A 24,477-nucleotide genomic window follows, 5' to 3' on the forward strand; every position below is an offset into this window, starting at 1 on the left:
CAGGCCTCCTCACTGACATCCACATTCATGGGATCAGTTCCATGCTGGTTTCTCAGCAATTAGTCGGGGGACCAAGTGCACCCCCTTATTCATGTCAGTTGTTTCTGTGGGTTTCACAAACCTGGTCTTGACCCCTTTGCTCATCACTTCTACTTCTCTGCAACTGGATTCCAGTTCAGTTCAGTGTTTAGCAGTGGGTAGATGATGACTCTAGGATGGCATATAAGTTAGTCATCAATCTCATCAGGAGAGGGCATTTAAGGTAGCCTCTCCTCTGTTGCTTAGATTGTTAGTTGGTGTCATCTTTGTAGCTCTCCAGACATTTCTCTAGTGCCTGAATTCTGTTTATACCTATAATGTCTCCCTCTATTATATTATCTCTTATCTTGCTCTCTTCTGTTCTTCCCCCAACTCAACCTCCCTGTCATATGGTGTCTACTATTTTGCTCTCCTCTATTCTTCCCCCTACACATGCTTCCTGCTCCCTCATGTCCTCTGCATCCCTCCTCTTCTCCCCTTCTCATTCTCCTAGCTCCCTCTCACCCCCCCCATGCTGACATTTGCTCAGGAGATCTTGTCCTCCCCCTTCTCCGGGGGGACATGCATGTCTCTCTTAGAGTCCTCCTTGTTTCCTAGCTTCTCTGGTGTTGTGGATTTTAGGCTGGTAATCCTTTGCTCTACTGTAAAATCCATATATGAGTGAGTACATACCATTTGTGTCTTTTTGTGATTGGGTTACCTCGCTCAGAATGCTTTCTTCTAGTTCCATCCATTTTACTGCAAATTTCAAGATTCCATTTTTTTTTCTGCTGAGTAGTACTCCATTGTGTAAATGTACCACATTTTCTCTAGCCATTCTTCAGTTGAGGGGTATCTAGGTTGCTTCCAGGGAGGGCCTAGGCCCTATCCCAAAGGATAATGACAGACTCTGAAGAGGCACCCCCCCAATGGAAGGCCTCACCCTCCCTGGGGAGCTGAAATGGTATGGGATAGGTGGGGTGTTAGTGGGGGGCAGGGGAGGAGGGGAGGGAGGAGAAACTGGGATTGACATGCAAAACAATCTTGTTTCTAATTTCAATTTGAAAAATGGAGAAAAATAACTTATTAATCTATTCTCACAGCTTTCAGATACAGACTAAGAAAACTGAGGATTCTAGTTTTGTTTACTATTCACTCAAGCTATCCATAGGATACTTAATCTGGATAGTATAAACATTCTACTAGTTGTGCAGATGCAATGACCTCACAGTCATCTGCTGGGAAGAGGTTCTGCAGTAACAGAATGGAATGTGGCACTCCTCATATATGCACGTATGACCGCTCTCAAGCACACACATACATACACACACACACACACACACACACACACACACACACACACCCTAATCACTGAAACTTAGGAAGGTTGCCTTATTTGGAGAAAGGGTATTTGTAGTTGTAATTTAATATTTTGATATTTAAGATAATGCAATGAACCAAATGAGTCTTAACATTGATTTCCAAGCATCTTTGTATGAGTGAGGAAGAGGAAAACAAGTCGGAGGTAAAAGGAGAAGAATCAAAGAGGCAGACTGAATTGAATGCCTGCACGAATAGAAGGTGAAAAAGGAAAAATAATCTACTTTTCCTGTGGCCTTTATGAGGCACAGTTCTTTAAACTTCAGGCCTTCAGAACTATGAAAGTGATGCCTGTTATCTTAAGCGACCTGCTTTGTGGTAGTTTGTTTCCATAGTCACAGGAAACTGTTACATCATCTAAGTATAATATCTTAAAATGATGAGCGGGAACACAAATGCTAGTGTCATGGATGAGATCACAGGAGGAATAGAAAAGCCAAAGATGATGAGCAAGAAATCAACATGACACTGAAGCCAATAGATTAATTATAAACGAAGATTGAGATGCAAGAAAAAAATAAAACTAGAATTATAGAATCAGCAATAACTTCTTTATGGAGAGTCACATTAAAGTACCTCTCTCAATTCTCTAACAAGCACAGGGTAATTTCACCAAGATATATGTATTATATACCTCATCTCTAAGAACATACATGAACTGAAATCTGAAAGAAAGCAGGAGAAGTCACAGTAGTATCCGATAAAATAGACTTTAAATGAAAAACACTAAAAACAGAAAAAGGGAGAAAAATAGCAATCACTGAAGGAATACAGCAAGAAAAATAATACAAATATGTGAACTCAATATCACATCACCAAAATATAGAAAGCAAACATTAAAAGACATTTAAAGGAGAGATACACTACAATATAGTAATATTCTATGACTTTAACATTCTACTTTTAGTAATGAAAAGATCATCAAGACACTAAACTAGTAGTCAAACTGAAATTAAGCTATATTCAAAGTACCTAACATATGCATATATTGCACCCCCCACTGATCACTGCCAAATACACATTTTTATCCTCCTGAGATGAGTGTTCTCTAAGATAGGTCAGAGACCACAAGATAAGTCACAATATATTTTTGAAACTGCTATAAGTTCCCTTTCCATGCAATAAAAATAAAGCTAGGAATCAATTGCTTGGAAAACTTGGAAATGACAAAAATGCATGTAAATAAAACTGTCTGCTTTTGAACAACCAATGAATCAAAGAAAAAGTCAACAAGAAAATTTAAAAACCCTACAGTTAAGTGAAAATAGAAAATCAATTTATCAAATCCTTGGGGATACAGGAAAAACAGTACTGAGAAGAAAGTTTATAGCAAACAATGCTTACATTTAAAAGAGTAAGCATATGTAAAGTAAAAATTATTACTGTTTCTCAAAAATGGAAAAAACATGTTATTAATCAAGATTAGTAGATGAAATGTAATTAAGATCAAACCATAAATAAAAGACTAAATTTTTAAAAAAAGTAAACAAAACAATAGTAAACAAACTCTTGGGATAAGAAAACGGGTGAAGTTTCTAATAATATCAGCTAAAGTGGTGGCAACTGACAGTAGAGAAATGCTAAGGACTATTGCATGTTATTATGCACAAGTACATATAAACATACTGGACAACCTTAAAATAAATAGCAAACTATTGGACTCAATAACCTTACTAGGACTGAATTATAGTAAATAAAACACTAAGTGGAGCTGGGGCTATAGCTCAATTGTAGACCGATTGCCTATCATGTGGAAGGCCCTGGGTTCAGTATCCAGAAATGTAAGACGTAACAATAGAAGACAGATTAAATAGGTCAACACTGTGCAACTATAACCTATTTTTTTTAAATTATTTCCAAAAAGTGAAGGGGAGAAATCTTCCAAATTCATTCCACAAGACCGATATCATCCTGAAACTAAAATCATGCAAGAATACAACAAAGGAAAAAGAAAGTTACATGTTGATACTATTGATAAACATAGATTTTATAGAGGATCCAGTTTCAATTCCCAGCACACTTGGTGGCTCACAACCATCTGGAACTCCAGGAATTGATACCTTCTTCTTGCCTTCATGGCCAGTAGGCACTCAAATGCTGCACAGACATACATGCAGACACACGCCCATTCACATAAAATAAATAATTGAAAAAATTAAATGTCCACCAAATTATAGCAAATCCAATCTAACAACTCCAAAATCAAGATGGATTGATCCAAGAGATGATAAGGTTGTTCGCCATGCGTAATTCAGTAAATATGATAAAGTTCATTAACACAATAAAAGACAAAAATCATACGATTGGGCCCGCAAGGTTGCTCTGCAGGTAAAAGCACTTGCTGCCAAGTCTGATGACTTGAGTTCAACTCCCAGGACTTACATGGTAAAAGTTGCAAACCAATTTCCACCAGTTGTCCTCTGATTTCCACTTGCTCACTGTAGCACGTGCTGCAGCATGTGTAAGCTCTCTCTCTCTCTCTCTCTCTCTCTCTCTCTCTCTCTCTCTCTCTGTCTGTGTGTGTGTGTGTGTGTGTGTGTGTGTGTGTGTGTGTGTGTGTGTGTGTGTGTGTGACATAAAATTTTCTTTATTCTTCTTTCATATATTACATCCCAACAGCAGTTTCCCTTGCATCCTCTCCACCCAGACTCTCACCCTAACTCCCCGAGACATGAACTCCTCTTCCTTTTCCTTCAGAAAGGGATATCAACCAAACATGGCATATCATATTTGCAATAAAAGTAGGCATTCCCCTCCTATTAAGGCTGCACAAGGCAACCCAGTAGAATGAAATGGGTCCCAAAAGTAGGTAACAGAGTCAGAGACAGCCACCTCTCTTGTTAGAAGTCCCACATGAAGACCAAGCTACACAATAATTACATATATGCAGAGGGCCTAGGTCAGATTCATCCAGACTCCCTGATTGTCACTTCAGTCTTAGTGAGCCCCTATGTGTAACAATAAATCATTCTACCAGCCACCCAAGCCCTGTCGCCACATGGTTGCCTGAAATAACATATAGAGACATATTAGGTGCAATGCTCCTGGCCAATGACTAGGATTTTTTTATATGCTAGTTCTGTCTTATGTATCACCCATAACTATTAAACTATATATTTTTATAAACTTATTTTATTGAGGATGCCCGTGGCAAGTGTCCTGTCTTCCTCGGCTCACATGGTGACTCCAGAGAAGAGAGGAGGAAGAAGAGGAAGAGCATGATTTCCTGCTTGTCCCTGCTTATATTCTGAGTCTGACTACTCTGTCACTTCCTGCCTGGATCACAAGATTTCTTGTTACTACATTTTCCAGAATCCTCCTTGACTCCTTGTCCCACCTATCTTGCTTCCCTATTGGCCAAACAGTGCTTTATTTATCAACCAATAAGACAAACATATACACAGAAGAACTTGCCCCATCTTCTCTTTTCTGTCTAAATAAAAAGAAGGGTTTTTACATTAACATCGTAAAATATATAGCAAAACAGTTATAAAGTAAGAACTATAGATACAATATTTAGTTGTAACTAAATTAAGATTTAGCAAGACTTAAAGAAAATATTCTATCATCTATCCTATCTTTGTGAGTCTAAAGTTGTATATGTAACTCATCTTTTATAATAACTAAAGAAAACTATAACCATTACTATCTGTCTTCAACTCAATCAAAGACCACAAAAGGATGGATGATAAATAAACTCTAGAATTGACAGAGACATCTCACTACCTGGACAGTCACCCAAAGTTCCTCTGTAATGTTGGGGCATCCATCTTCAGCCTATAGGCCACAGTGTGTCTGGCAGACTTCTCATGAATCAGGAACCCTTCAGGACTGTTCATCTTGTCCTGCAGTCACTTTCTTGTGGGTCCTGCACATCCAGTTTATCAGCAACAAACAGACCAAGCAAGAGCAGGTTCTTGCCGAAATGGCTAATCTTTGCATTTTGAAAGCAAACTGTGTAATGAGTTTCTTCATTGGTGTGCCAAGAGCAGTTGTGTCTCACTGCCTTGAAAGACCAAAACCTTTTAAAATGCCATATTCTCTAGGTCTTTGGAAGGTTTGAAGAATATCTATCCATCTCAAATCCATCTCTGTATATCTAGAAAACCCAACTAACCTAATTATAAGATCTGACTATTATAGGTGACTATATAATCTATATTTAATTATGCATTACATTTTGGAAGATCTGTATAAACATAATACCTAAACAAGAGGAGAAATTTACATATAACAAAACTAACATTAAATTTGTATCAATAAATGAAAATCCATACCAATGTAAAGTGTTCATTTCTATATCCTATTCCCCTTTTTTTTCCTTGAAAAAGAGATTAACTGTGACCATTACCATTTATAACCAACCTCATCTAAATGAAAACAAATATTTATAAACAGTATTTGGGAATTTGGGCACCGATCATTCCAAACTGCTTCCTGCTGGTTGGGGGTGATGTCCATACCATGGGGAACATGATAAAACATAAAAATCCTGGATGTAATGGTCTATGACTGCATCATTTCAGCTGTTTTAGATGTAGGATCAGTTGAGCCACTACTTCAGGTGGTCTTGCTTGGTCAAACCATATTAGTCTGGTAGGAATTCATAGCTTTCCATTTTCTGTGGAAACACAAGCAAAAACTCCTTTCCCAAGTAATCTGTCCTTATATTCAAACTTAGAAGTCAAGCATTTTTAAAATATATAAGTTGGATTAATTTAGCATCATTGATAATCAAATGTCTGTCAGCAGTTGTTGCTCTTTCCTCGGCAATCAAACAATTTAAAGACAACAATATAGTGTATAGTATCCACATTCTCTGTGGATCTTCTATGTTTACACAGATTATTCTATTTCTTTTACTTCCTTCTATTTTCTTTTTTCCTGAGACAGGGTCTCTCTGTGGAAATCCACCTGCCTCTGCTTCCTTCAGCAAATCCTACTTGCATGTGCCACCACCCCCAGCTTCTCTTTCTTTCTTTCTTTCTTTCTTTCTTTCTTTCTTTCTTACTTTCTTTCTTTCTTTCTTTCAATTACTTTATCCTGTTTCTTTTCTCTCACAAGCCTACGTATATTTTTAAACACACTGTTAATCTTTAGAGGTATTTCTTCTTCTGGATCTGTCTTTACTGTAAATCTTTACCATTTTCTGGCCACACAATCTTTTATCTGCTAAACAACACTGCTAAAATTAAAGCAGCAGCTTTTTGAGCCGCTGTCTTTCGAAGATGGTGGGCATAGGTTTACTGCCAGCAGTGAAAGCTGTGCTCACTGCCTTGGTCTATGCTGCAATCAAGCAGCATTCTTCCGGCTTGAAGATGAAGTCACTGCCACTGCCAGCTGCTAGTACACACCATTGAATTTTTAGCAAGACCTCTAAAGAGCCTTGTGGTTTTTGCTGCTTATGCTGCATCAGGAAGCCTCTCTTAAAGGGGCCACTCAAGTCTCTGCTTGTCTCTAGCAAAACAGAAACACCATGAGAAAATGCTGCTACCAAGAAGACATGCTTGTCTCTGTTCCTTTGCTTCTAAATTCCCTTTTTAAGCTTTTATGAAATTTTTATGTGGAAGTTCATGAATCCCACTTCTGACACCATTCTGTAATGATAAGTCTTTCTGCCAAGCCGCCACGTGGGTGCCCGAAATAACACAAAGAGTCTTATATTAGGTACAATGCTGCTGGCCAATGACTAGGATTTCTTATCTGCTTGCTCAATCTTAATTATCAACCATAACTACTAATCTATATATTTATTTTTGTTGTTTTGCAGATTTTTTATTTTAATTAGAAACAAGATTGTTTTACAGGTCAATCCCAGTTCCCTCTCCCATCGCTCCTCCTCTACCACCAACCCCCCAACTAACACCCTACCTATCACATATCCTTTCTGCTCCCCAGAGAGGGTGAGGCATTCCATAGGGAGTCATCAAAGTCTATCATATCCTTTGGGATAGGCCTAGGCCCATCCCTATGTATCTTGGGTCAGGGAGTATCCCTCTATATGGAATGGGCCCCCAAAGTCCATTCCTATGCCAGGGATAAGTAGTGATCTACCACAGGAGGCCCCACACATTCCCGAGGTCTCCTCACTGAAACCCATGTTCCTAGGGGGGTCTGGATCAGTCCCATGCTGGTTTCCCAGCTATCAGTCTGGGGACCAAGAGCTCCCTGATGTTCAGGTCTGCTGTTCCTGTGTGTTTCACCAGCCTGGTCTGGACCCCTTTGCTCATCACTTGTCCTTCTCTGCAACTAGATTCCAGTTCAGTTCAATGATTAGTTGTGGGTGTCTGCTTCTACTTCCACCAGCTGCTGGATGAAGGCTATAGGATGGCATATAAGTCAGTCATCAATCTCATTATTAGGGGAGGGCATTTAAGATAGCCTCTCCTCTCCTCTCTTGCTTAGATTGTTAGTTGGTGTCATCTTTGTAGATCTCCAGTGCCTGAATTCTCTTTAAACCTAAAATGTCTCCCTCTATTATGGTATCTCCTTTCTTGTTTTCTTCTATTCTTCCCCCAACTCAACCTTTCTGCTCCCTCATGTCCTTCTCACCCCTCCTCTTCTCCCCTTCTCATTCTCCTAGTTCTCTCTCCTCCCCCATGCTCCCAATTTTCTCAGGCGATCTTGTCTCTTTTCCCTTCTTCAGGGGACCATGTATGTCTCTCTTATGGTCCTCCTTGTTTACTAGCTTCTCTGGCAGTGTGGATTGTAGGTTGATAATGCTATACTCTATGTCTAAAATCCACATATGAAAGAGTACATACCAGGACCAGGTAGGCCAGGGGCTATATATTTATAAGACGAATCTTATAGCAGACACCACCCTTGTGGTCTTACTGTTTCTATGGGTTTTCTCGTGGTGTCCTTGACCCCATTGTCTCCTTTTCCCCCTCTTCCACAGGATTCTCCAAGCCTAATGTTTGGCTGTGGGTTTCTGCATCTGCTGCTTGAAGTCTCTCTGATGACAAATGGTTCAGTCAACAATTTATGAGTATAGCATAATATCATTAGGAATCACTTCAATGGATTTTTTTGGCCAGTTGGCTATCTAACCTCTGGTTCCTGACCCTCCAGGCTGTGTCAAAGTGGGCTTCCTCTCCCAGTATGTATCTCAAACTGGACCAGTCATTGGTTGGCCACTTCCACAATTTCTGCACCACCTTTACCCCAGTATATCTTGCAAGCAGGAAAAATTGTAGGTCAAAATAAAATTTTGAACTTATGATGATTCTAATACATACAAGCAGAGCAGCTGACAAAATCAACATCCTACCATGATAAAAATTTCAAACAAAATGAAGAACAGAAGGAACATAACAAAGGTTATTTATAACAAGCCCTCACACAATTAACACGGTGCTTGGTGGGAAAATCTAAAGTCTATCTTTGTATGACCAGGTACAAGGCAAAGATGGATACCTGCTCTCATCACTTTTATTTAACACAGTGCTAGATATATAGAAGGAAAAATTAATTCTGTGAAAGACATGAAGTGCATCTTAATTAGAAAATATGCCAATGTGTCATACCAATAAATAAATTTTATATACTGAAAACTTCAAAAAATTCAGCAAAAACTATTATGTTGGTTAGCTTTTGTCAAATTGACACAAATCAAAGACATACAGTGAAAGACAGAAACTCAATTGAGGAACTGCCTCCATTAGACTGGCCTGTCTTGATTAATGATTAAGAAAGGTAGCTGAGCAACCCAGTATTCCTCCATGGCCTCTTCTTCAGTTCCCACCTCCAGATTCCTACCTTGGCTTTCCTTGATCATTGGCTATGCCTGTAAGTTAAAATAAAACCTTTCTTTCCCAGAGTTTCTTATATTCACTGTTTTATAACAGCAACTTTATTTTCCTGTACACACATCAGGTGGCTTACAGCTGCCCATAACTTCAGCTCCTGGGAGATCAATGCTTCTGACCTCCAGAGACACTTGAACTCATGTGGACAAGCCCCCGCCCCCCACACAAACTAAAATTAATTTTTAAAAATTAATTTTAACATATTTAGAATGTAGTTAGGGACTATTCTGGGTTAGGAAACTGATGGATTTAGACCCTCCCCAACGAGCAATGATTTTACTAGCCTTGGGTGATTGCCTAGGTTTCTGGTAATAAAAATGATTTCCCTTTTGTTGAGTGGGTTCTAAGTCATAAATGCAATTAAAGAGCTGTTGGTTATACATATGTATGCTGTAATACTAGTGGAAAATGCCATGAATTAGAGAGAGAGAGAGAGAGAGAGAGAGAGAGAGAGAGAGAGAGAAAGGAGTGGTATATAAGAAATTTTCTAGGAACAGAGGAAGAGGGAAATGATGTTATTATAATCTCAAAAAATTCTTTCAAAAGATGCAATGTTTAAAAAGTTACCACAAATAGAATCAAGAGAGCAGAACTAGAGTTTGGGAAGGGTAAAGAATGGCGAGATGTTGACTAATTGGTATAACATAGTTCGGCAAAAGTAAGATGTCATGGTGACTACACCGTGCATTGTCTTCTGATATACTGTATTGAAATGATTTCTCAAGTATTTGTCACAGTGAAATAATGTAGTGCATATGTATGCCTACCCAGAATTAAGCATTGTATATACTTGCATATGCACATGTTCTTTGGGTACTGTATTCACAAGCACATACACACATACACATAATTTTAAAATAAACTAAAAAATTTTCCTACAAATAAAGACCCGAAGTCAATAAACCCAGAGATAGCATTCCACCGCCGCCGACTGACCTGGAACTAGGTGAGTGAGTTTCTGCCCACTCCCGACCCCAGGCCAGAAAAACCCGACCACCCCCATCCCCCCACCCCCGCCTGTGCCTGCCGGCTTGGGCCAGACACGCCCAGGCAGGGAGGAGCTCCCTGCACCCCAAATCTGCTAGCACCCCACTCTTCCATTCTGCCGAACGACTGAGGAACTAGGAACTAGTGAGGAGACTACCAGGAGCGTCAAGATCATCTAGAGTGGTGGACATTGAATTCCTAGCCCCCACACACCACTGGGCCACAAGAGGAGATAGAGAGAACCCACCTGCACCCACTAAAAGTAGATATGGGGAAAAGACAGAATAAGATTTCACCCAACAACAGAAAGACCAATATGACACCACCAGAATCTAGGGACTCCACTCCAGCAAGAGCTGAAAAGCCCAACACAGAGCATGAAGATGAGATGGACCTCAAAAATTATCTCAGCAAGTTGATAGAGACCTTTAAAGAGGAAACAAGAAAATCCCTTAAAGAAATAGAAGAGAAAGCAAACAAAAAATTAAACGAATTGGAGGAAAAGACAAACCAAAAAATTCAAGAAATAAATAAATCTCTTAAAGAATCTAAAGAAAGCCAAGAAAAAACATCCAAGCAAGTGAAGGAAGCTCTTGAAATAGTTCAAAGCATGAAAGCTGAAATACACACAATAAAGAAAACACAGAATGAGACCATGTTGGAAATGGAAAGGTTGGATAAACGATCAGGAACTAAAGATGTAAGTATATCCAACAGGATTCAAGAGATGGAAGAGAGAATCTCAGCTACTGAAGACTCGCTAGAGGATATACATTCATCAACCAAAGAGAACCTCAAGTCCAACAAATCCCTAACACAAAATATCCAGGAAATATGGGACACCGTAAAAAGGCCAAACCTAAGAATAATAGGGGTAGAAGAAGGTGAAGAAACACTGCTCAAAGGTACAGAAAACATATTCAACAAAATCATAGAAGAAAACTTCCCCAACCTACAGAAGATATGCCTATGAAAGTACAAGAAGCTTACAGGACACCAAACAGACTGGACCACAAAAAGAAGTCGCCCCGACACATAATAATCAAAACACCAAATCTACAGAGTAAAGAGAAAATATTAAGAGCAGCAAAGGAAAAAGGCCAAGTAACATATAAAGGCAAACCAATCAGAATCACACCCGACTTCTCAATGGAAACTCTGAAAGCCAGAAGGTCTTGGATAGATACCCTACAAGCACTAAGGGAGCATGGATGTCAACCCAGACTACTGTACCCAGCAAAACTTTCAATCACTATAGATGGAGAAAACAAGATATTCCACGACAAAAACAGATTTAAACAATACATATCAACAAATCCAGCACTACAGAAGGCTCTGGAAGGAAAATTCCAACCCAACGAACATAACTACACTCACAAAAACACTGGCAGTAGTTAATCTAATTTCACCAAACACAAAAAGAAAGAGGAGGGCAAAATCCACACACAATGATACCACCAACAATAAATCCAAAACAAAGAAGAACCAATGAACAATGGACATTAATATCCCTAAATGTCAATGGTCTTAACTTACCCATAAAAAGATATAGGCTAACAGAATGGATACGAAGACAGAATCCATCCTTCTGCTGTTTACAAGAAACACACCTCAACTTCAAAGACAGGCGATACCTCAGAGTAAAAGGATGGGAAAAAATTTTCCAATCAAATGGGCTCAAGAAACAAGCTGGGGTAGCAATCCTAATATCTAACAAATTAGACTTTAAACTGAAAGCAATCAAAAGAGATAAAGAAGGGCATTTCATACTCATCACAGGAAAAGTCCATCAAGATGAAGTCTCAAACCTGAACATCTATGCCCCTAATACGAAAGCACCCACTTTTGTAAAAGAAACATTACTAAAGCTCAAACCACACACACTTATAGTAGGAGACTTCAACACCCCCCTTACACCATTGGACAGAACTACTAGACAGAAACTTAACAAAGAAACAAAGGATCTGAAAGAAGTTATGACACAACTGGGTTTAACAGATATCTATAGAACATTCCATCCAAACACAAAAGAATATACCTTCTTCTCAGCACCACATGGAACCTTCTCAAAAATTGACCACATAGTTGGCAGCAAAGCAAACCTCCACAGGTACAAAAGTATTGAAATAACCCCCTGTATCTTATCAGACCACCATGCATTAAAGCTAGAATTCAACAGCAATACAAATTGCAGAAAACCTACATTTGCGTGGAAAATGAATAACTCCCAATTGCACCATTCCTGGGTTGAGGAAGAAATAAAAAAAGAAATTAAAGACTTCCTAGAATTTAATGAGAATGTAGACACAACATACCCGAACTTATGGGACACCCTGAAAGCAGTGCTAAGAGGGAAGTTCATAGCACTAAGTGCTCACATGAAGAAACTGGAGGAAAGTCACATTAGAGAATTGACAGAACAACTGAAAGCTTTAGAGCAAAAAGAAGCAAACACACCAAGGAGGAGTAGACGCCAGGAAATAATCAACCTGAGAGCCGAAATCAACAAAGTAGAAACTAGGAAAACAGTACAAAGAATCAATGAAACAAAGAGTTGGTTCTTTGAGAAGATCAATAAGATAGACAAACCTCTAGCCAAACTAACCAAAAGGCAGAGAGAGAGCATGCTAATTAACAAAATCAGAAATGAAAAGGGGGATATAACAACAGACACTGAGGAAATCCAGAGAATCTTTAGGTCATACTTTGAAAACCTGTATTCCACAAAATTGGAAAATCTAAAGGAAATGGACAGCTTTCTGGATAAATATCACTTACCAAAATTAAATCAAGATCAGATAAACAGTTTAAATCGAACTATAACCCCTAATGAGATAGAAGCAGTAATCAAAAGCCTCCCAACCAAAAAAAGCCCAGGGCCAGATGGCTTCACTGCAGAATTCTACCAGAAATTCAAACAAGAGCTAATTCCAGTACTCCTCAAACTGTTCCACACAATAGAAGCAGATGGGATATTGCCAAACTCTTTCTACGAGGCTACAATCACTTTGATACCCAAGCCACACAAAGATAAGACTAAGAAAGAGAACTACAGACCAATATCCCTCATGAACATCGATGCTAAAATACTCAATAAAATATTGGCCAACCGAATCCAAGAACATATCAGAAAAATCATCCACCATGATCAAGTAGGCTTCATCCCAGGGATGCAAGGATGGTTCAACATACGAAAATCCATCAATGTAATCCACTATATAAACAAACTGAAAAAGAAAAACCACATGATCATCTCACTAGATGCTGAAAAAGCCTTTGACAAAATCCAACATCCCTTCATGATAAAGATCTTGGAGAGAACAGGAATAACAGGAACATATCTAAACATGATAAACACAATATACACCAAACCAATAGCCAACATCAAAGTAAATGGAGAGAAACTCAAAGCGTTTCCTCTAAAATCAGGAACAAGACAAGGCTGTCCACTCTCTCCATATCTCTTCAATATTGTACTTGAAGTTCTGGCTATAGCAATAAGACAAGAAAAGGGGATCAAAGGGATACAAATTGGAAAGGATGAAGTAAAACTTTCACTATTTGCAGACGACATGATAGTCTACATTAGTGACCCGAAAAACTCTACCAGGGAACTCCTACGGCTGATAAACACCTTCAGCAAGGTAGCAGGATACAAAATTAACTCAAAAAAATCAGTAGCCCTACTATATACAGATGATAAATCCAATGAGAAAGAAATCAGGGAAACATCACCTTTCACAATATCCACAAGCAACATAAAATATCTTGGGGTAACACTAACCAAAAAAGTGAAAGATCTGTACAATAAGAACTTTGAGACTTTAAAGAAAGAAATTAAAGAAGATACCAGAAAATGGAAAGATCTCCCATGCTCTTGGATAGGTAGAATTAACATAGTAAAAATGGCAATCCTGCCAAAAGCAATCTACAGATTCAATGCAATCTCCATCAAAATCCCAACACAGTTTTTCACAGACATTGAAAGAACAATACTCAACTTTATATGGAAAAATAAAAAGCCCAGGATAGCCAAAACAACTCTTTACAATAAAGGATCTTCTGGAGGCATCACCATCCCCGACTTCAAGCTCTACTATAGAGCCATAGTTCTGAAAACAGCTTGGTATTGGCACAAAAATAGACTGATAGACCAATGGAATCGAATTGAAAACCCTGATATCGACCCACGCACCTATGGATACCTTATTTTTGACAAAGGTGCTAAATCTATACAATGGAAAAAAGATAGCATCTTCAACAAATGGTGCTGGTACAATTGGATTCGGACATGCAGAAAATTGCAGATAGATCCATACCTGTCACCATGCACAAAACTTAAGTGCAAATGGATCAAAGATCTCAACACAAATCCAGCCACACTGAATCTTCTAGAAGAGAAAGTAGGAACTACCCTTGAACAAATTGGCACAGGAGACCACTTCCTGAACATCACGCCAGAAGCACAGACACTGAGGTCTGCAATTAATAAATGGGACCTCCTGAAACTGAGAAGCTTCTGCAAGGCAAAGGAAACAGTCAGTAGGATAAAACGACCACCCACAGAATGGGAAAAGATCTTCACCGATCCCACATATGACAAAGGACTGATTTCCAAAATATATAAGGAGCTTAAGAAGCTAGCCACCAAAACACCAAACAATGAAATTAAAAAGTGGGGTGCAGAACTAAACAGGGAATTCTCAACAGAGGAATCTGAAATGGCTGAAAGACACTTAACAAAGTGCTCAAAATCATTGGCCATCAGAGAAATGCAACTCAAAACAACTCTGAGATACCATCTCACGCCTGTCAGAATGGCTAAAATAAAAAATACCAATGACAATCTATGCTGGAGAGGATGTGGAGAAAAAGGAACACTCCTCCATTGCTGGTGGGAGTGCGAACTTGTAAGACCACTCTGGAAATCAGTATGGCGGTTGCTCAGAAAAATGGGAATCAGTCTACCTCAAGATCCAGCCATTCCCCTCTTGGGTATATACCCAAATAGGGCATGTACTTACAACAAGGACATATGTTCAACCATGTTCATAGCAGCATTGTTTGTAATAGCCAGAACCTGGAAGCAACCTAGATGCCCCTCTACTGAAGAATGGATTGAGAAAATGTGGCACATCTATACAATGGAGTACTACTCAGCAGAAAAAAGCAACAGAATCTTGAAATTCGCAGGCAAATGGATGGAACTAGAGGAAACCATCCTGAGTGAGGTAACCCAGTCACAAAAAGACAAACATGGTATGTACTCACTGATATATGAATTTTAGACATAGAGCAAAAGATTACCAGTATATAATGCTCTTCACCAAAGAAACTAGGAAACATGAAGGACTCTAAGGGTTAAATGGTCCCCAGGAATGGAAGTGGCATGAACTCCCGAACTAATTGCGGGCATGAGGGTGGGGGGGAAAGGAGCTGCTACAATAAGAGCAAGAGAAGAGGAGAAGAGGAGAGGAAATGGAGGGAAAGAAACACTGAGTTGGGGGAAGAATAGAGGAAAGAGAGCAGGATGAGAGATACAATATCAGAGGGAGCCACTATAGACCCGAGAAGGAATCTGGAACTAGGGAGATCTCCAGAGACCTACAAGATGACACGCTCTGACAATCCAGGCAACGGTGGATAGGATAACCTAAAAACCCTCCCCCTAAAATGAGATTGATGACTTCTCTTTATGCCATCCTAGAGCCCTCATCTAGTGGCTGATGGAAACAGAGACAGACATCCAGATATACAATGAGCCGAAATCGGGAATTTAGTTGAAGAGAGGGAGGAAAGAAGAACGAAGGGGTCTGTACCAGGTTGGAGAAACCCACAGGAACAGTTGACCTGAACAAGGGAGAGCACATCGACCCCAGATGCTGTCCGGGAGGCCCATACAAGACTGATCCAGACCCCTGAACATGGATGTCAATAAGGAGGCCTCTGCACTCCAGGGAGCCTCTGGTGGTGGATTAGTATTTTTCCCTGGTGCAAGAAGGGACTTTGAGAGCCCATCCCACATGAAGGGATGCACTCTGGCCCTGGACACATGGGGAAGGGCCCAGGACCAGCATAGGAAGACTTGGTGGACTTTGCAGAGCCCCAGTTGAGGGCCCTACCCTGCCTGGGGAGTGGTGGGTGGATGGGGTGGGGGGTAGACTGGGGGTGGGGGAGGAGGGCTGGGGGTGAGGGGAGGGAGAGGGAGAAGGGACTTGAAATAAGCTTGTTCCCTAACTAGAACTAATAAAAAAACCCAGAGATATTACATGTCTGCGTTTAGTTACATCACTGTTCACAATAACAGTTAGTCAAAGATGAATGCATATAGAAAATGTCAGTAGCAAATAAACAATGTCATCTTCAGGAATATGGGTGTAATTGAAAATGATAACACTCATCAAAATAAGTGAGACTCGGAAAGACAAATATTACATGTTTATTTTCTTTCATTGGGAATCCTAGAATTTGTGTAGACAAAATTATTTATGGCATCTGCATCATGAAAGTAAAAAAAGTAGAAGTGAAACTGGGGAAAGGAAGGAACTAGAAGGGAGGGGAAGAGGGTGAAGGGGAATGATTACAGAGAGCAAGTATGACAAAATACATGATATACTTATATGAAACCCATTACAATGTACAATGAGCATATGACAATAAAAAGAAATTGGAAATTGGACAATTACAAACCAAATACATGTAGGGAAGATGTGTATGTATTTAAATGCATATATATCTAATAAAATATTTCATATATAAATTGGTGGATTCACAAACTCAATTCATTTAGACATAAAAAATGGGCTCTTTACTGGAGATTGTAACACAATAAGTTTAGGATTCGCAAATGGGTTGTAGAAAATAGTTCATATTTAATTTACAGCTTTTTTATATCCTTAGAAATTGTATGTGGGAGTAACTAGCTACTTAGTTCAAATGTGACATGTTCTGTTTTCTTTCAATAAAGGAGGGAGGTATCACTCTAAATTTAAACTACATTATAAAAAACAGTTCTGAAAATGGCAATAGTATAATACATCTGTACAAAACAAATTTAATATAATAGAAACAAATGAATAGATCTGATGTATTTCAATAATCATACCTTATTTACACAACATTTCCATATTTCAGTATCCTATACCTGAAATAATGAAACAGTATTAAGGCTAACAAGTCAATCAGAAATAAATCAGTAACAAATGTATATTACATTGTTTATCTAGCTAGCTCTACTTACATACCCATCTATCTAATTTAACTATCTAATCATGCATCTCTGCAATCAATTGGTTTAATTTGATGGTGTGATTCAAGCATCAATTTATCGACCTTTAAGTTAGAAGAAAGCAGTGATATCTGAGAGGAAAAACGTTCAAAATACTGGATATCCAGGCTTTGTAAATGGCTCAAAAGTTAAGAGCACTTGCTGTATTTGCAAAGGACCAAAATTTGGTTCCCAGCAGCACAAAGCCTACTGTAATTCCAGCTCCAGGAGATCTGCTCTTCTGCCTTTAGCGCGTACACACACACACACACACACACACACACACACACACACACACACACACACACACACACACACAAACACAAACACACACACACACACACACACAAAATATGTAGCAGGTATTTCTTTGTACCAACCACTGAGACTTTATTAATTTTTAAAGCTTGGCATTAGCTTGGGCTTGCTTCCAACTAGGTCTTTTTTTTTTTATTTCAAAAAATAGTATACTTACTGACAAAGAATGATTTCTAAACTCACAAAAATCTACAGCAATGGAGAAGGTATACAATATTTAGAAAAGCATAAGGGGGATGGAGAGAAAAAGCCAAGAACAAAAGCAGGAAAATGTAATCAACTGTTCATCAAAAGTCCAAAGGGAACTCAGCCAGGTAACCTGAGATCTTGACCATGTTACCCAGATACCCGTGATTCTATGTGTTTAAAATGAACTAAACAGACTGCACAAATCCCACAAAATTAGCTCAAAAGACCCTTAATCTGTTCTGCTTCTGACCCTCAAGCTACCAATATTTCTTCCAGGGAGGGCCCATGGTCTAGAGTTCCACCTACAAATGGGGGCAATATCTTGCTATTGTTCTGCAAACTCTCATATACCCTTGAGGTTTGAGGAAAATCCAGCCCCATTGATGCCCACACAGAAAATAACATAGAAGAAGAATTGAATGTCTGCTTCCTACCACATGTACGTTGACACTGCATGCGGAATCTGCCCTGTCTGCCTACACAACACCATGCACACCTGAGAAACTTCTGCAGATCAGAAATTCCTTTTGTTCCCTGGAACTCAACTTCCCCAAATCACACCATTGTAGCTAGTGGTAGCAGAAAGTTAAAAGCACTTTGATGATTTATTGCTGAAGGATGAACCCCATCACCTCAGTAGGATCCATATGGCATTAATTCTGTGGATCCTGTAAATGGTTTCCCCAAGTGTGGTGGTATCTTGTTTGTGCTTTAACAAATGAAGCTTTCCAGGTGGTGGTGGCACAAGCCTTTAATCCCAGCACATGAGAGGCAGAGGCAGGTGGATCTCTGTGATTTCCAGAGAATTCCAGTTCAGGCCCCAAAGCTACACAGAGAAACCCTGTCTCAAAAACAAAAACAAACAAAAAACCAACTAAAAAAAATAAGCAAACAAACAAAAAAATCTTGCCTGAAGACCAGAGTGGAGACAGGCAGTATTTAGCCATACAGGCCCAGGCCATGGTGGATCATAACTTTAATCTCAATACTTGGAAATCAGAGGCAGGTGGATCTAATTAAGACCAATTAGAATTAATGCTACAATCTCCAGTGTAGAATAGGCTGCCATAGCTAAACTGTGCTGTAGAAGAGTAGAATTGATGGTAATAGAATTGATGGTACACGGATTTACCCATTTACCAAGTTTATTGCTAATTTTACATATGTTTGTGCATAAGAGAGAATGATTTCTGTATGTTTACAGGATATGGAATGTAGATAATTATTAGCTGCTTGAATGTTGGTATCTGAACTCTGATCATTCCAAAAAGAAGATGTGCTGAGGCCATCTGCCAAGATCCAAAATATGTTTTTTGTGATAACCCTTTCACAGATGAATAACAAAACTTAAATGAAAAAAGTAAATGTGTGATCATTTGTTATATGATGCATCATAAATATGGAAAAGTTGCAGCATATAATGACAATGCTCAACAATTTATAACAAAATGCTGATTACAAAGCTACATTCAGAAAATATTAAATAAAATAAAAAAAGCTAAATTCACAGTGGAAAAACCATAATTTTCATTGTGATTATTAAAACTTAGTACACAGGTTGACATAATATTACATTTGTACTTACCACAATGCTACAATAATCAAAATATGTACAATATTTGTAAAAGAATAAAGATGGAAAGAAAAAGCCAAAAACAGAGGCCAGAAAATATAGTCAACTACTAATCAAAAGAAGAAAAGAAACTTATCCAGGAAAAGTGTGATCTTGAAAAATGTTATCCAACTACCTATGAATACAGAGATTAAGTAAACACAGACTTCAAAACTCCAATGAAATTAACTCAAAGTGAACCTTAAACAGTTGTTTCTGGCCGGGCGGTGGTGGCACACGCCTTTAATCCCAGCACTCAGGAGGCAGAGGCAGGCGCATCTCTGTGAGTTCGAGGCCAGCCTGGTCTACAAGAGCTAGTTCCAGAACAGCCTCCAAAGCCACAGAGAAACGCTGTCTCGAAAAACAACAACAACAACAACAACAAAACAGTTGTTTCTGACCCTCCAGCTACTGATATTTCTTCTAAAGTCAGAAGCCCCATGTACAAGAGCTCTCTTTAAAAAGGAGATTTCTTGCTATGGCTCCTGTGGTCTCACGTAAACCCAGCCCCACTGATGCCCGATCTCAAAACAACATGGAAGAATAAAAATTAATATCTGCTTCCTGTCACATGGATTATGGCCCAAGATGTGGATGCTGCCTAAACTTCCTCTCCAACACCATACATACCTCAGAAATCTCTAAAGAACAGAACCTTCTTTTGTCCCCTGCAACTAAATTCTACTGAATCTGACTATTGCAGCTGGTGTAGTAGAAACAAAATAACATTCTTATCATGTATTGAGGAAATACAATCGATTTCACTCTCTTTCTACCATTTCTTAACGATTTGTAGTATTGTTAAGACAAACCTGAAAGTGGAATGCAATATTCAGGAATTCCATTAATGAGACTGTAAGTTTTCCAAGCAGTGTTCCTACTGTACTCCAAACAAAGTGCCTGTGTGTGCACACTGGACAGTGATATTACAAACATCATATCCTCCATTGCCAGGGCTGCAGATTCTCCCTATATCCAAGAAATATATACACAGGGAGGCCCAGGAGACAAGGACAACTGCCATGGTTACCACGTGGCCCAAAAGAAACAGTCTGTCTCATGGTCCATGCAAATCTCAGCAAAAATGACATCTCAGCAGACCTGCTCTGAACAACCTACACTCACCATAGTATAGCTTGGTTCTTCCTTACAATTCCCTAGAGCAGAAGGAGAGGAGACTCCTGGAAAGAAACTGCAAGCTACCTGCCACCAGTACTCCTGATTGCTAAGCCTTCCCAGAGTCCATCATTGGCTAGGACCATCCAGCTGGGCCTAGAATATTAGTAAGCTACCTACCAGGTGATAAGAGATCAAATGACCCAAATAGCACAGGCCTTCCAGAAGGCAAGCACCTAGGCAAGAAAGTTTGTATTTTATTAGACATTCTTCCACTCTCCTAGAACACATCCTGCTCCTCGTCCAGAACACAGGGTCCTTTCTGCGCACATTCAATTATACACCCAATGTGCAGTGTCACCAACCCTTGACCTCATAGCTGGGAAATACTGTTGCCAAAAGTATGTCACATTCAAACAGTAACTGTTGTTACAGTGTAACTGTTGTTTAAGAAAAACAGGCCATGAATTAGAAAACAGTGAGCAGTCATAGTAAGGCTTGGGGACAGCAAATTGAATGTGGATAAGTTGTAGGTATGATCTAAAAAATTAGTTTGAAAACTTAAAAAGAGCTTATGGCCATGTGCTACAAAAGAGAGTAGGGATTTCTCTTGGAACACATCAAAGATTTCTCAAAACTTTTCTCTCAGACATACATCTAAACCCAGGAAAATAATTGTCCTCTTGACAGGACACAGCATTTTACCCAGATACATTTTTATTTAGCTATTGTATCTATAGCAATTTGTTTTCAAGATAAAGTTTCTTTTTTAGTATGAACAATATTTATTCAATTTTGCATAGAGCTTCATAGATCACCACCAATGCTGGACATCCCATAGTTACCACCTAACTCCTCAACAAATGAGAATAAAAAGGTGTCCATGGTTACTTATTTGGTGGAGGAGGGGATTCCTATGCCAAGGAAATTATCTTGACATGACATGAGAGAAGGGTCAATTTGCTTGACTAAGATCTTCAGGCTACAGAGCAGCCACAGCTACACATGGCTTTGTGTTGTCGGGTTTTCTCCATGCTTCACTCAGCCACAGCCTCCTTGGCCCTCTGAATCTCACGGACAAGCAGAGCAAATGCTTCCTGAACACTTTGTCATGTCTTGGCTGAGGTTTTTATGAAGGAGACTCCCCACTTCTAAGTCAGGATTGCTGCATCAGTGTGAGCATCTTCAGAAGTAGTCACTAGGTCACATTTGTTGCCCAAGAGTACCAGGGGCAAGGGCTGCTTCTGTTGCAGGCTCCAGGTAGACCATATCTGCTGCAGCTGGTCCAGAGATGAGGGGTCATCAAGAGCAAAGACACCCAGCACAGCATCACCAGCTTCCAAGCACTGGTCACTGTAGAGCCCTGCTGTGTCCAGCACATTCAGAATGTAGTCACTGTTGTCCAGGGCCACCTCCTTCCAGTAGCAATCCTGGACAGTGGGATCATGTTCTTTCACAAAGCAGTGGTGGGTCATCTGGATAGTGAGAGCACTTTTACCAACACCACTTGCACCGAACACCACTACCTTGTATTCAGGAAGCTTCCTGCCAGCATTTTTGCATTGTGCCCAAGCCTCATAGCTTTCCTCTGGGGATCTGGCACACTGTTTGTTGAGGAGCAGGTTCAAGATGCTAGACTTTGTTGGCAATGCCATTCTCCAACAGTCAGTTCAAGGAAGAAATGTCAACAACAGACAATGTATCCCTGGATAGGTGGTCTGCTGAGGGGGCTGCAGGTGGCTCTCTATCCAGTTTCTTTATTGCTCTCATCATTTTGTGGTTTCCCAGATCACTGAAGCTCTCAGCTCAGCTCCCTGAAGCAGCAACTGCACCACAACACAGGAAACCCTCCAACTAGCTCTTAAAACTTAAATTATCCCCTTTATATTAATCTGCTTTCTGCCACATGACTCATTACCTCATCTCAGTATCACATGCCCTACTTTCTCCACAACTGGCTGGCTAATCCCCCACCTCAGGTTCTTTCCCAGTGTTCCTATCTCTGCCATAAAGTCCTGCATATTCTCTTCTTGTCTAGCTATTAGCCGTTCGTGTCTTTATTAAATCAATCAGAAGGCACCTTAGGCAGGTGAGGTAAAACAGAGACATCTTCCCACAGTGTACAAAAAGATTATCCCAACAAAAAGAACTGATTTTAAAACTACCTAATATGTGAAATTGCCAGTTTCTTGACTAATTCTTTATTACTCAAATGCAGTATCTCAGGAGATGCTTGCATGGTGTTTCAAAACAAAACAAATTCCACTATTTGTCTTTAGCACTAGCCTTACCCATTATAAATCTTGAAAAGTTTTAATGAATCGGGTTTTATTTTTGTCAAATCTTTTATTTTGTGTTTTCTAAATTTTTTCCATTTTTAAATTTAAATTAGAAACAAAATTGTTTAACATGTCAATCCCAGTTCTCTCTCCCTTTCTTCCTCCCCTGCCCCTCCACTAACACCCTAACTATACCACACCCTTTCTGTTCCCCAGGGAGGGTGAGGCCTTCCATATGGGCATCTTCAGAGTCCGTTATATCCTTTGGGATAGGGCCTAGGCTCAAGGAGTATCCTTCTTTGTGGAAAGGCTCCCAAAGTCTATTCCTAAGCTGGGGATAAGTACTAATCTACTACAAGAGGCCCCATAGATTTCCGAGGCCTCCTCACTGACACCCACATTCATGGGGTCTGGATAAGTTCCATGCTGGTTTCCCAGCTATCAGTCTGGGGACCAACAGCTGCCCCCTTTTCAGGTCAGCTGTTTCTGTGGGTTTCACCAGCCTGGTCTTGACTCCTTCGCTCCTCACTTCTCCTTCTCTGCAACTGGATTCCAGTTCAATTCAGTGTTTAGCTGTGGGTGTCTGCTTCTACTTCCATCAGCTGCTTGATGAAGGCTATAGGATGGCATATAAGTTAGTCATCTATCTCATTATCAAGGGAGGGCATTAAGGTAGTCTCTCCTCTGTTGCTTAGATTGTTAGTTGGTGTCATCCTTATAGATGTCCAGACATTTCCCTAGTGCCTGATTTCTCTTTAAACCTATAATGGCTCCCTCTATTATGGTATCTCTTATCTTGCTCTCCTCTATTCTTCCCCCAACTCAACCTTCCTGCTCCCTCATGAAATCCTCACCCCTCCTCTTCTCCCCCTCTCATTTTCCTAGTTCCCTCTCCCCTCCCCCCATGCTCCCAATTTGCTCAGGAGATCTTGTCAATTTTGCCTTCTCCAGGGGACCATATATGTCTCTCTTAGAGTCTTCCTTGTTTCCTAGTTTCTCTGGCAGTGTGGATTGTAGGCTGGTAATCCTTTGCTGTATGGGACACCATGAATCAGGTTTTAAAACCATCACCTACTGATTGCTTCAGAGCTAGGGGTTTGGAAAAAGAAAAACCTGGTGCAAGGGAAACTCCCAGGAACCTACAAAGATGACCCCAGCAAAGTCTCCTAGCAATAGGGGATATGTAACCTAACCTGACCATCACCTGGAATCAGGCAAGACTTCTGGTAGAGGAATTAGGACACCAAGCCAGCCACATAACCTTCAACCTACAGTCTATCCTGCCTATGGGATATGCTGGGGCAAGGGTTGCTCAGAGAAAACAAAAATTAAAAACCAATGGAATGGAAAATAACATTTCAGATCATGTCTCCAATAATAAACAAATAATCCTACTATTGAAGGAAATATTATAATCCAAGAATAAAGATATCAAAACTAAACAGAGGACTGGAAAAGTCCTTTTTCCAAAAAAAAGATACACAGTCATAACTGCATAAA

At 39.7% G+C, this 24,477-nt stretch overlaps 1 protein-coding gene across 1 annotated transcript; it reads right to left on the reverse strand.

The window, feature by feature from the left end:
• Positions 1-21,849: 21,849 nt before the first annotated feature.
• Positions 21,850-22,353, reverse strand: LOC113837690 (GTPase ERas-like). Its single transcript, XM_027432933.1, has one exon. It carries the CDS (start codon positions 22,351-22,353, stop codon positions 21,850-21,852), a length of 504 nt encoding a protein of 167 aa, XP_027288734.1.
• Between the last annotated feature and the right edge of the window lie 2,124 nt (positions 22,354-24,477).

The sequence above is a fragment of the Cricetulus griseus genome, chromosome X (assembly GCF_003668045.3).
Source record: "Cricetulus griseus strain 17A/GY chromosome X, alternate assembly CriGri-PICRH-1.0, whole genome shotgun sequence".
Taxonomy (NCBI): Eukaryota; Metazoa; Chordata; class Mammalia; order Rodentia; family Cricetidae; genus Cricetulus; species Cricetulus griseus.

What these genes read in the sequence shown, in the direction of transcription:
- LOC113837690 (XM_027432933.1), bottom strand. Translation starts at nt 22,353, where the DNA reads ATGGCATTGCCAACAAAGTCTAGCATCTTGAACCTGCTCCTCAACAAA.